At 38.2% G+C, this 12,317-nt stretch overlaps 1 protein-coding gene across 17 annotated transcripts in view; it reads right to left on the reverse strand.

Annotated features, from left to right (window-relative positions):
- The window catches only part of Hdac9 (histone deacetylase 9), an 872,989-nt gene that overhangs the window by 313,646 nt on the left and 547,026 nt on the right, over positions 1-12,317 (reverse strand). For 11 of the 17 annotated variants that reach the window (XM_052738328.1, XM_052738323.1, XM_052738325.1 and 8 more), the window contains one exon: positions 7,917-8,177. The exons of 1 other annotated variant lie outside the window; for it this stretch is intronic. In XM_052738328.1, the coding sequence (XP_052594288.1) occupies positions 7,917-8,177 (261 nt within the window). Of the gene's footprint in view, positions 1-5,570; positions 8,178-12,317 lie in introns of those variants that run through there. 5 more of the 17 variants (XM_052738335.1, XM_052738332.1, XM_052738334.1 and 2 more) reach the window with 1 other exon arrangement.

Raw genomic sequence — 12,317 nt, forward strand, 5'->3', positions numbered from 1 at the left:
ATGAATAATTTTAGTGATGTTATATGATCCAATATATTTAAACATTTTTATTTCAATATGTAATCAATGAGCATGATTTTAATACTAATACATATTTTGCTATGTCTTTGAAAGGTTGACCATACTTTGTCCTTTGGAAATGTTCTGTTTCTCGTCAGCCACATGTAAAATGCTCAATAGCTATATGTCGGTACCAAATTTAAGAGTGAAATTTTCCTAATCTTTCTAAAATTTCTATTAACAGAATCAGGAAAATCAAAGAAAAGATACAAATGTTAACACAACATGAAAATTTTAGTGTAAATTAGACAAAGGTAAATGTGAGTAACCAAAGCAGGACTTTATACCTTTGGAGAAAATTAGCTGACTCATTTTGAAAGTACTCCTCCATGAAGCATTCCTTATAAAAAGATAACCTATTTTCTTTCTCCCAGTTAACATCAAACATAAATATCAAGATGGTAGCAGCGTGCTTCCTTATAAGACAAAATGAAGAGGCAAACTACATCAAATGACAGAAAACGAAGAGAGCCATTAGAAGACGGTAGGAAAGCAAGCGATAAAGCCACCAGGAATGGGGAGAGGGAGGTGACGCGGGCGGAGCGCGCCCCACACTTACAAAGAGCTGCTTTATGAATCATGAGTCCGGCACTGCTGCCAGCACAGGCTGGACTCCAGCACTCTGGAGGCCGAGGGAGGAGGATTCTAAATGCAGGCTGGGGCAGACAGCAATAGCCTGTCTAAAATATCAAAACTCTAGAATGTATAAGAGAAAATAATTTTAGCAATGATATGTAGAACTCAGAACAACCCATAGGCCAAAACTGCATGTTTCAAAATGTGTAGAAGGAAATATAAAAGTAAATCTTTGTTATTTTGTGTCAGGAGTTAGTTTCTTAAATGACATCGAAAGCATAAACAACAATAGGAAATAAAGAGGGACAGGATTTCAATAAGTTTAAAAGTGTTTGATAATCAAAGTACATTATAAAGGAAATTATAAAGAAATTCACTGAATAGAGCAATATTTTAATTTGAATTACATTCACTTATTAACCCTCAAAGTCAATAAAAAAGGACAATTTTAAAACAGTGAGTATGTGAATAGGCATTTTGTGAGGAAGATCCTCCAATGGAAAATAAGCAAATGAAAAAATTGTTCATGATCATCAGCCCAGGGTAAAGTAGAAATCAATTAGAGAATCAGAGCACTTCCCAGCTCTCATCTCGGCTGTCATAACAACACAAATGGCGCTGGGCCCATAGCTCAGATGGTAAAGTGCTTCCATTGCAAACAAGTGGACCTGAACAGGACGCCAGAACCCACACAAGGAAGCTGGGTACGGCAGCAGATACCCTTCACCTCAGTGCTGGGCAGGCAGAGGCAGCAGGGTACTTGGTAAGTTTCAGGTTCAGGAAGAGACCCTGCCTCAAAGAACAAGGTGGAGAGCTCTGAGGTACAGTACAGGTGTGCATAGACACACACTCAAACAGAGAGGGCAGGAACAGCGTGTGTTGGAGAGGAAGGAGAACCTGGGAACATAGATACTGCTGGTAGAAAGCCGTACAGCTTAGGGTTAGGAAAAAGAGATTACTCCTTCAAAAGGTAAAGTTGCCATGTGTCTCAGCAGTTACTGGAGACAAATAAGAACATATGTTAGCAGAAACAAAACTCGTATATGAATGTTCATAGCATCATTATTAGTAGAAACAATCCAGTCTCCCATATCTGCTGATTGATAAATATAGTATATAGTTTCGTAATCAAATAGTACTGGAGGTCAGTAAGCAATGAGCTACTGATATATGTCAGTGTGGACGTTTCAGGACAAGGAATTTGGGCACTGTGTGGCCTATTGTCCCTGACTTCTCTCCTTTCACAAAACATTTCCATCCTTGGAGTTCTTATCAGTAATTCATTACTTCTCGTACCTGAAATATTGTGTAAAAGGGAAGAAGCAGGGGACAAAGGTTATGCAGTGTCTAGGTTCATAGATATGAAATGTCTACACTGGAAAATCAAATCTGGTAAGTTGTGGTCAAATAAAGCTATAAAGAAAGCTAAGAAATGATTTAAATTAGCAGGGGTATGTTGTGGGATATTTGTTCACACTGTGTGAAGATGTACCACTGTGGTTGGTTTAATGAAGAGATGAATGTCCAATTGCTAGGCAGGAAGAGGACAGGCAGGACTTCCGGGGAGGGAGAGGAACTTGGGATGAGTCTAGGCATGTGAGAAACAGCAGCGAGACACTGAGGGTGACAGACACACGGATTGGAAGAAAGGTAAAAAGCCTTGTGCAGAACATAGATTAATAAAAGCAGGTTAAGTTATTAGAACTAGTTGGGAACAAGCCTAAGCTAAAGGCCACGTTTTCATAATGAATAACAAGTCTCCATGTCATTATTGGGGGGCTGGAGGGCCAAGAAAGTCCAACTACAGAGATAAGTAGAAATTATTTAAATTAGAGATAAATAGGAAAAAGAACAAACACTATTAAGTAACAGCAGGGAATGCAGTGAGAATTATCCGCAGCTGAGTCACATGTAGAAGACAATGAGAAAAACACACAAGAATGAGACATTATTGTCTAAGAACTATCAACCTTGAGAATCAGATGATTTGTGGTTAAAGCCGTGATAATCAGACCATGTATCAGGAACTTGTCTGAGACCTCCACTATCTCCAAAACTGATTGGGAGTTGGACTGTCCTCAAGGGCCTACATGACTCACGTGGATTCCTGAGCATGAGATCTAGGCAATGGGATCAGAACTGGGGAATGCTATTGGAGTCTAAATTTCCCCAGAAAGATTTTTATAGACCTTTGAATTAGACAACCCTCTTGGAAGTCTAGAACCCTGTAAATGTTCCTATTTGCATCTCTCACATTTTATCGAACCACTTTTGGTCAGAGTGATTATTTATTAGTGCAGAGTGAGGCTGCACTAATAAAGTGCAGCCTCAGCATTTCAGAGGATAAGAGACGGTGTCTGCTTATGCACTGGACTGTATTTTAGCTCCAAAAGATGGCAAGAAGTGCCAACAGACAGCCTAACTCGACTGAAGTTCCTCCTTTTTCACTTCTGCCATGGTTTCTTTTGCTGTGATAGACACCACAACCAAAAGTGACTTGGGGAGGAAAGGGACTTGCACGTTACAGTCCACCATCCAAGGAAGCCAAGGCGGAAGCCGAAACAGAGGTTCAAACAGAAACCACAGCGACATGCTGCTCAGTGGCTTGCTCCTCCACACCTGTTGAGCTAGCTTTCCTATACAACCATTGCTGACAGCGGACCAGGCTCTTCTGCATCAGTTAGCAATTAAGACAATGCCTCACAGATACACCCACCGTCCAGCTGAGATTCCTTCAGATAACTCTGGGCTGTGACAGGTTGACAGCTGAAACTAACTGGGAAGCATTCCTTCCTCTCCAACATGTAACCCAAGTGCACACAGTGTTTCAGTCCATCCCAGCACTGCCTCTAGTCAGAAAGATGCATACACGTTTTCATGATGAAACATGGATAAACATATCATGGGCCCAAAATTCTCATCTATGAATTAGGAAAATATTCGACATTGGTCATTTACAGTAATGATTTAAAGAACTGATTCAAATCAGTTATTCTTCATGGAAAAGGGGAGATCTAGGTGGAGGAAGACAAGACCTATAGAAGCAGCTGAATATGGTGGGTGGGAGTGAGCAACTTGGATATATAAAAGGTGTCCGCACACACAGTGAGGAGTCAGGGCTGAGGATACAGACTCCAGTGCCAGAATGCCTGGGCTCACATTAAAGATGGACTGATTTTTCCAAGAGTGCTCTATGCAATACCCACATCAAATGGTTGTGGTAAGGACTAAATTTGATAGGTACAGGTAGATTGAAGAGGTTAATAGATTTAAGGTGCTTACAACTACACTTTATGCATCTTAGTAGGTTTGCCATAGTTAAAAGTAAAATCCATTTCATAAAAGAGATACAAAAATATTGCATTGTCTAAACAGTTGCTAAGACTCCAGGAAGTTATTATGCTAGGAAGCAACTATATGAATAGAAACATGTTAAAATTTAAACACTGTCTTAGCTGGACTCAAAAGGCGCATTCTGAGCTTTCCTGATATTTGTCTACATTCTTTGAATCACCCCACCTGTGCTCCCCTCTTCGAAATGGATATGGAGAAGTTAATAATAAAGTGAGTAATAATGCCCAAGTCCTCCCGTACCTCTGAGTTCTTCACTGCATCTGGTTACAATTACAGACCTGAAACATGTATTCATTTAATCCTTAGTTGTATACCTCGTTTTATCCATACACAATTATTTAGAACTACATGCTCCAATTATTGAGAAAAGACAATACTTATACTATTAATATCTATATGAATCAGGTACTAGATTTTACTATGATGAATATAAAAATTCTTAAAGACTTCTGCTTTCTATGAAAAGTAGTCATGTGGGCTTCGGTCGCCACCTTCACCAATGCTAACAGAATGATATCTCATGTAATAGTACTGCAGTACCGTTCTGACTCATAGAAACACTAACTTGCATGATAGTATTAGAGAATAGATTAAATGAACCAGAGGCCATTAAAAAAATCACATTTAACCCTTTTAATTAAACACATAGTAGCACATTCTGAAGTTCAGACAGGAAGTCCTGCTGGCAACAGACCAGAAGAGGAATGAGCTGGACGCTCCAGGACTGGCTCCCATCACCGCACACTACACCTTAGTGCACACGAAAGCTGTCTTTATCTGGCTCTCTATTCTTCACACAACACTACAATACCTGCCACCACACATGGGGGACTCATTTAACTACTCTTATCTCTTTACATTTATTCACTGTCACTTTTATCTGTGGGTCAGAATCTTGTTGTAATAGACTTGATTATTAAGATACTTGTAAAAAGACTCATTTTAATGTTTATTGAGAACTTGTTATATTCAAGGGAGTGTATTTGGCTTATTTTAAAATTCTTAATTACTTTTATTTGTGTGTGTGTGTGTGTGTGTGTGTGTGTGTGTGTGTGTGTGTGTGTGCACATGCCACAACTGATGTGCAGTTAGAGGACAGTCTGGGGAAGTCGGTTCTTTCCTTGCACCATGTGGGACCTGGGAATCAAAGTCATGTTGCTAGGCTTCGTAGCAGATGCCTGTAGCTAATGCTGAGCTCTTGACAGACCATGTAAAAGTTTTAAAATAATTTTTAAGTTGAATAGCATTAGAGACTATTTATATTTTTTATATTTAGAGGATGACATTTTAACTTAAATACCAAAGAGGATAAGACATCCTTAAAAAGGCCACACTAGAAAATGGAGCATGCAACCAATTTTTACATATGTCTGCTGGTTGATAATGGTTGATATAAATAGTTCAATATTGTTAATGTTTTACATTATTTTAAATGGTATTAGAAGCAACTTCTCAAAATATCTTCATTTTCTTGTTTCAACAAAAAATGGAAATAGATTTTGTATATGTGATCTAATGCACAGTTTTCAAATTCGATTAAATATATCAAATTTACACAAAGCCAAATGTATGAAAAGGGATCTTTTAAAAAAAACTTTATTTGAGAAAGGAAGAGACTTATAACAGAAGGCAAGAAGGGAAACATACAAACAATATATTTACAACACAAAACAAGATATCACCTCCAAGGGTGTAAATCATAATAAATACAGTAGATCTTAGAAGAGACATTTATCAGTTAATTCTAAGGTTAGTTATGTCCAGCTTTTTGTTTTACTGGTTCCAGGTAGTTTCTTGACTAAATTCAAAGACTATCAAATTCAAACAATTACGTCCACCAAACGTACTGATGAAGTTCTCTCAAATGACATTATAAAAAATAGGTTTTTTTGTTTGTGATCACATATCTTTGAAGTAATATTATACAAAAGTCTGCTCAGCCACGTGTTCCTCCCCAAATAAAATGTGTTTTAAAAGATGCACTATCCCTTTTTATGAGATTGAAAAAGGAATTTGAAGAAAATGAATATTTATGAGATGGAAAAATATACAATTTTATCTTAGGCATGCCATATTTTTAATGCAAAACAAGTGACAGAAGTCATTTTAATATGAAGGAATAGATTAACCCAAACACAGTGATGACAGGGAGAATTACCTATTAGAAAGAGTTGTCAAATTATCAGAAGGACTTTCATTATGTGGAAAAACTTTTAACTTTCTAACTCTAGTTATGTTAATTTAATTCAAATGGAGACTTTTTAAAAAAGGATAATGTATCTTTAGCAGAAACATTTTAAAAGAAATATAGTTTTAAATGTCACAGCAAAATGTAAACAACACGTGCTAATAACATACAGTTGAACAATGTCTATATTTGGCAAAAGTGCTATGTCTCCTTGAAACAGGATACTACACCTTAAAATACCATGGATCAAGAAATATAAATATTTTAATAGAAAAAAAGCTCAAAAGCTCATGAAGATTCTCGGTCAATTTGGATTATCCATATTAAAGGGGTCTCAATACAGCATACGTTTAACTAGCTTAACAAAAGTAAACCCATAAAAGCAGGCAAACACATCAGAAGGGAATATGAAGGAAATATTCTGGCAAATAGCTTCCGTAAGGGCTTCCCTATTTGTGGTGTGATTTTCCTAGACAATAAATCAATTCATAGAACACCCTTGAAACACAGAAAGAGTAGAACACTATCCTTGGATTCTTTTTCCTACATTCCCCAGTACATGAATCACTTGGACTTCCTGTTTCCACAAGACATTTCCTGTCCCTTCCCAGAATTGCTTTTCTGTAGAACAGCAGGAACCTGACAAAGAGCTGACTTAAATAAACATTATCTCTGTTGCCTTCAAAGTTGTTTGTATTTTTATAGCATCAAAGGACATAGTCCTTCTAGAGGTGTGTCACACACAAGCAGATTCTTCTGTAAAACCCAACATTCAGATTTTTTTATTTGTCAAAATGATATGGTATATACCATGGAACTGTATGCAAGGGATTCTAATGATATCAAGTATAAACATGAGTCACCCTGTTGTAAAACTGGTTTTAATCTGATATCAGGTGGTAGTCATACTACATTTCTGCAGCTGTGCATACATCACAGCATCTGTTGGACCACAGGGCTGCACATTACTTCTCACCAACTTTTGCCTCAGTTCCATTTGATCTCTTTCAGTACACAACATCAGTAAATTACACAAGGTTTAAGAAATGTGCAATGTTGTGTCAGACATAATGTAATGTTCAAAACAGAACCTCAGTGTGCGCCTCGACTTACAACCACCTGAACTGATAAGACTTTCAGTTGTAATCTACACAATAACCTAGAGCTCCTGGCATGGGAACCACATTTCTACTTAACAAAAAAAGAGAGGAAAAGGGGGCGGGGGCAGACTACCTTCAACAGTGTTCAAGACTATGGTATGATACAGTATGTACAGTTGTATGAAAAATGAATTCTATATGTTAAAAAACATCATATCTAACAGAATGCTTCATTGATCAGGCCGGGAGACTATATTCTGTACTCACAGACCTCAGCAGATAACACTAAAAACAACGAGTTCATTTTCCCTAGAAGGAACTGTTGTATCGGGCTTTGAGATGGATTTAAAGCCTATTAATTACCTGGATATTATATAGCATAATTTTAGTGTAACAGGTATTTTTTTTTTACCAGTGAAGGTTCAATAAAACCTTGATAACCATACCCATCCAGAGATCAGTATAGAGTGATCTTTATATAGAAAAAAAATCATTTTACCTGTTTTAGAATTCTTAAACACTAAAATCAGAGATATACGCTGATAGGAAATGATAACCATTTACCAAAATCTGCAACACATTTATGTTCAAATAATGACTTTAATTACAAATCCTGGAGCTAAATCTTTGCCTATTACCTGTTGCATAAAAGCAGCCTGCTCCCCACATTCCATTTCCTGAATCTGAGCATCTTCATCGCTGTCCACTGGTTCCTCTTTGACCTTCACAGCCCCAACTTGTCCCAGTGTGTCATCCACACAAGCACTGCTGCTGCTCCTGGTGCTGATGTCGCTAGAGGTTGCTCTGTCTTCCATGGACTGGTCCCCCTGCAGCTCCTCCTCTGCTTCTTCCAGGTGGCTGCCTGGTTGCTTCAGTTGTTCAATAGATTTCGAAAGCAGCTAGAAGAGAGTGTTCAGGGGTTCAAAAGTCAATAGTCCTTGATGTAACAGATTTCAAGTTATACTCTCATTTTAAATAACTCAACTTGAGCTAGAAAATGCTGGAAACGTTACAGGGGAAAGGTAAATAAACCATGTCCATGGAAGCTACAAAACTTTCACAAGGACATATTTCACAAGGTTACTTAATATAAATAAATTGAAAATACTACTTTTCTCAAGAAAGGATGAAGTTAGTGTAGAAGCTCTTCAAGCTCACATTTCAGCAAATCTTATCTGCTAGAAAATCTCCAACATGAATGTTAGTAGTGCTTTATAACTGATTTTCTACTACCCGGATGATCAAATCATAACAGTAATTCAGAAATAAAATTCTAAGATACAGAAATATTCATTGTGGAATTCTAAAGTTTTAAAAAGTCAATGATCTTTACCATTTTGGAAGGGCATAATATTTTATGAGTGGACCCAAACAATTAATTAAGAAGTAAACAAGGAATTAGATTACAAATGAAACATTACTTAGATACTTTAGTTATTTGGCTAAGTCAATACATGTGCAATTAGTTTGCCAATCATCCTAGTTAGCAGCATATGCATAATGTAACCACAGGAAAAAACCTACACTTTTTTCTGTATAAAATTTTAGTTTATGTCATATTCACATATAACTAGGCTTAAAAATCTAAACATGTTTAAATGTTTGAATAAAAAATTCCTCAAACTTTGAAGAGAACCTCTTTAGATGTCATGTGGTCCATCCACCTGAAGCAGCCCTGAACATGATGACGCAACCCTTAAATCTGACTTGGTGGATGTATAGTGGGAGTTTTCGTTATTTTTTTCAACAGTTATTTATGTAGTGCCAATTACGTTGAAGCTACTGTTAATGAGTGGAAAATTTGGCATGCCTTCATTCTACAAGCCCAGGTTTTAGTACATTATAAAGGAGTAAGACAGTTAAATTTTGATCTCACTTTTATGTGTCAAACATTTTATTTTTGTATATAACAAAAACCTTAAAGAATTAGCTCTGGGTGTGATAACAGCACCGTGAATATACAGGTGGGCACGGGAGTAGAGTGAGACGGCTTGAAGGCGTTGCTGGGAAGGTGTTCTGTTTGGGATGAAGGCTGAAAAGGAGGTGGGTACACTGAAAATATTTTGTAAAAACTGTCACAGCTCACACTATATTTTGGTGGAGAATAAGAATATACAGAAATGAGCTATAATACAATAAGACCCACATATCTCCAAGCCCAGCAGAGATGATCAAGCCAAGAAAAATACATACCAATTAAAAACCTTATCAAAATGAAGAAAGAAAATTTCAATATCCATGTCCTTTGTGATGACAACTTAATTTCTATTATTCCTGGGTAGTCAGCATAGGAGAAAATTCAGCCCATCATGCTTAAACATCTTTAAGTGCATTTTAGAAAACTATTTTCTGTCCAATTGTCCTAGTCCTGAACACTAATCAGCAATTCCTGTCTTAAATACATAATTGTTTGCACACTGCTGAGAGTTTGGAGAACAGACACTACAATAGCTTTGCATTCTGGCTACGTAACTGTAGGAACACATGTCCTGCAGTTTGGGGAGAAAGAACATGCAGGACCACAGAAAATGAGGAAAAAAAGTAAAGAAAAAGTCTTTTTTCAGTGGAAACAGTGGAGTTAAGAAAACTATTCTTCAGAGAGATGACACCAGGCAGGTCTGTTGTAATCATCGCCATCACTTACCCTGGACTACATAGCCAAGATCTACTAGAGGAGTTTCATGAGGAGAAAAGACTGATTTGAGAAAAGGAGAAGACAGCTCAAAGGGCCTTCAAAGAAAATATTTACAAGAAGACGACCGATGTTGTCTTCTGAACAGAAGCTCAATGAACCATGGAAAATCTCCTCTTGATACCACAGCTTCACTGGAGAAATGAGTGGGAGATGCCGGCCTGTCAGAAAACACTGAAAAGGGGACCAAAGGCACTGGCCAAGCCGAACCTCATACAGGCGTCCAAACAATATTGCCAGTAACAGCTTCACGTGGATAACAGACAAAAAACAACAACGGGTATGGGGTTTGTGGCCAAGGGAAGTGACAGCCACTTGTAAGAGTCTGGCTGGACAGTCCACAGCACAAGAGATGTTATGGCAAAGGTCCCTGCTCAATGGAGGGCAATTCTGAGCAGCTTCCTGGACCCACTCCCTTCTCATGGGTCATTCTCAGAATGTCCCTAGGGAAGCCGTTCCTCAACAACACTCCCGTGTCCTCTGAACCGTATTCCCTGCTATCACTTGCCTCGGTTGCTTGCTTCCTACCTTGCAGGACCAAGTTCAGCCTGAAGTGCTTTTGTCTCCCATGCTCTCTTCAATATGTGTTGTAATGGACACGTGCTAGAGTGTGGCTTTCTTGTCTGCACACGAACAACACCCCATTGAATTCCTCTATCTCCCCAGTTAATCAACTCCAACCCTTGTCGCTGGCTCACCAGACTGCCTCTCTTCTCAGATCTTTCTCTTCTCTTCTCTTCTTGCTGGTACTTTCGCTTGTTATTTCACTCAGAAAATACAAGCACCCAAAGAACATCTCCAGACTCTTTACAGGCTGGGACAACAGTGTTCTTGCTGCTATAATTAACAGGACATTTGTTCCCTATCTCAGCCAAGCCTTTGACTTGTGTCCTGGACCCCAGTATCTGATATCTTCCACTCTCATTATGATTTTCCCCTCTTATCTGGGCTATTCTCACCTGTGTGTTTTCAGTGACATCATCCATGTGACAGAAGAACCTCTCCTTCCACCATATACATCTCCCTTCACAACAGAACTTGAATTCCCTCTCTTTGTTATCACTTTTCTTTTTTCATTCACTTTAAAAGCTACGTCAATTAGGTTTTCATCCAAACCATTTGACTCACATCTTTCTTCTTGAGCTCAATAATTACAGCAAGAGGTAAATTCAGGTGGGCATTGTAAGAAATATTTTTTTTAATTTTCATTTATGATGTATGTGCTTGTCATTACGCGTTGTGGAATAGTAGTTGAAGATGTGTTACATTTGTTTATGCTGTGGAACATTTGTTTACTGATGCAAAGATGTGTTGCATTCTTTTATGTTGCATTTGTTTAACTCTGTGAAGCTTTGTTACTTTGCCTGTCTGAAACGTGATTGGTCTGATAAAAAGCTGAACAGCCAATAGCTAGGCAGGAGAGGAAAAATAGGTGGGGCTGGTAGGTAGAGGGAAGAGGTGAGATCAGGGAGGACAAAAGAAGGAGAGAGGACATCAGGACTGGCCACCAAGCTACACAGCAAGCCATAGAATAAGAAGCAAAGAAAGGTATAGAGAACAGAGAAAGATAAAAGCCCAGAGGCAAAAGGTAGATGGCATAATTTAAGTTAAGAAAAGCTGGCTAGAAACAAGGCAAGCTAAGACTGGGTGTTTATGAGTAATAATAAGTCTTTGTGTGATTATTTAGGAGCTGGGTGGTTGGCCCCCCCAAAGAGTAAAAGAGTAAAAAAAAAAAAAAAAACCAACTACAATTATGAGCATGCCATGTGCATGGGTGACAGTAGAGGGCATTGGGTTGGGTCCTTTGGAGCTGGAGTTACAGATGTATGTGAGGTGGCCAAGCATGGCACAGGTGCTAGAAACATTGAGTCATCTCTCTCCTACCTGCCCTCACCCCCATCCTCCATGGCCATTTAAACAGGAGATTGACAGGTGTCAGGGAAGGTAGAGTGATGAAGTCAAACAAGATGCAAATAACACCACCTTGGAAAGGAAGAAGCTGTGCTCACTAGTGCTGGAGAACAGTATTATTTACTAGAATAGAATTTCTCATCACTGGTAAGCATGTTAAAGTAAACTCAGATATGACTCTGAGTGTTCAGAGAACATATATGTACTTTTAACAGAAAATTTTCTGAAATTTGACCTTTTAATGTGTTTATAAGATCATGGAAACACCTAGAGATCACCTCATCTAGTCCAGGAATCCAATTGACTTAGTATTTACAAATTCACTGACAAAGACACATACATGGCATTGCAGTTACACTTTTTAATGTGCAGCTGAGAAGCAACACTGCTTGTTATAGTGAGTCCCTGACTTCATCTCTCCTGCGGTATTAGCAGG

Source organism: Peromyscus californicus, unplaced genomic scaffold (genome assembly GCF_007827085.1).
Source record: "Peromyscus californicus insignis strain IS unplaced genomic scaffold, ASM782708v3 Scaffold_15__1_contigs__length_86483966, whole genome shotgun sequence".
NCBI classification, from domain to species: Eukaryota; Metazoa; Chordata; class Mammalia; order Rodentia; family Cricetidae; genus Peromyscus; species Peromyscus californicus.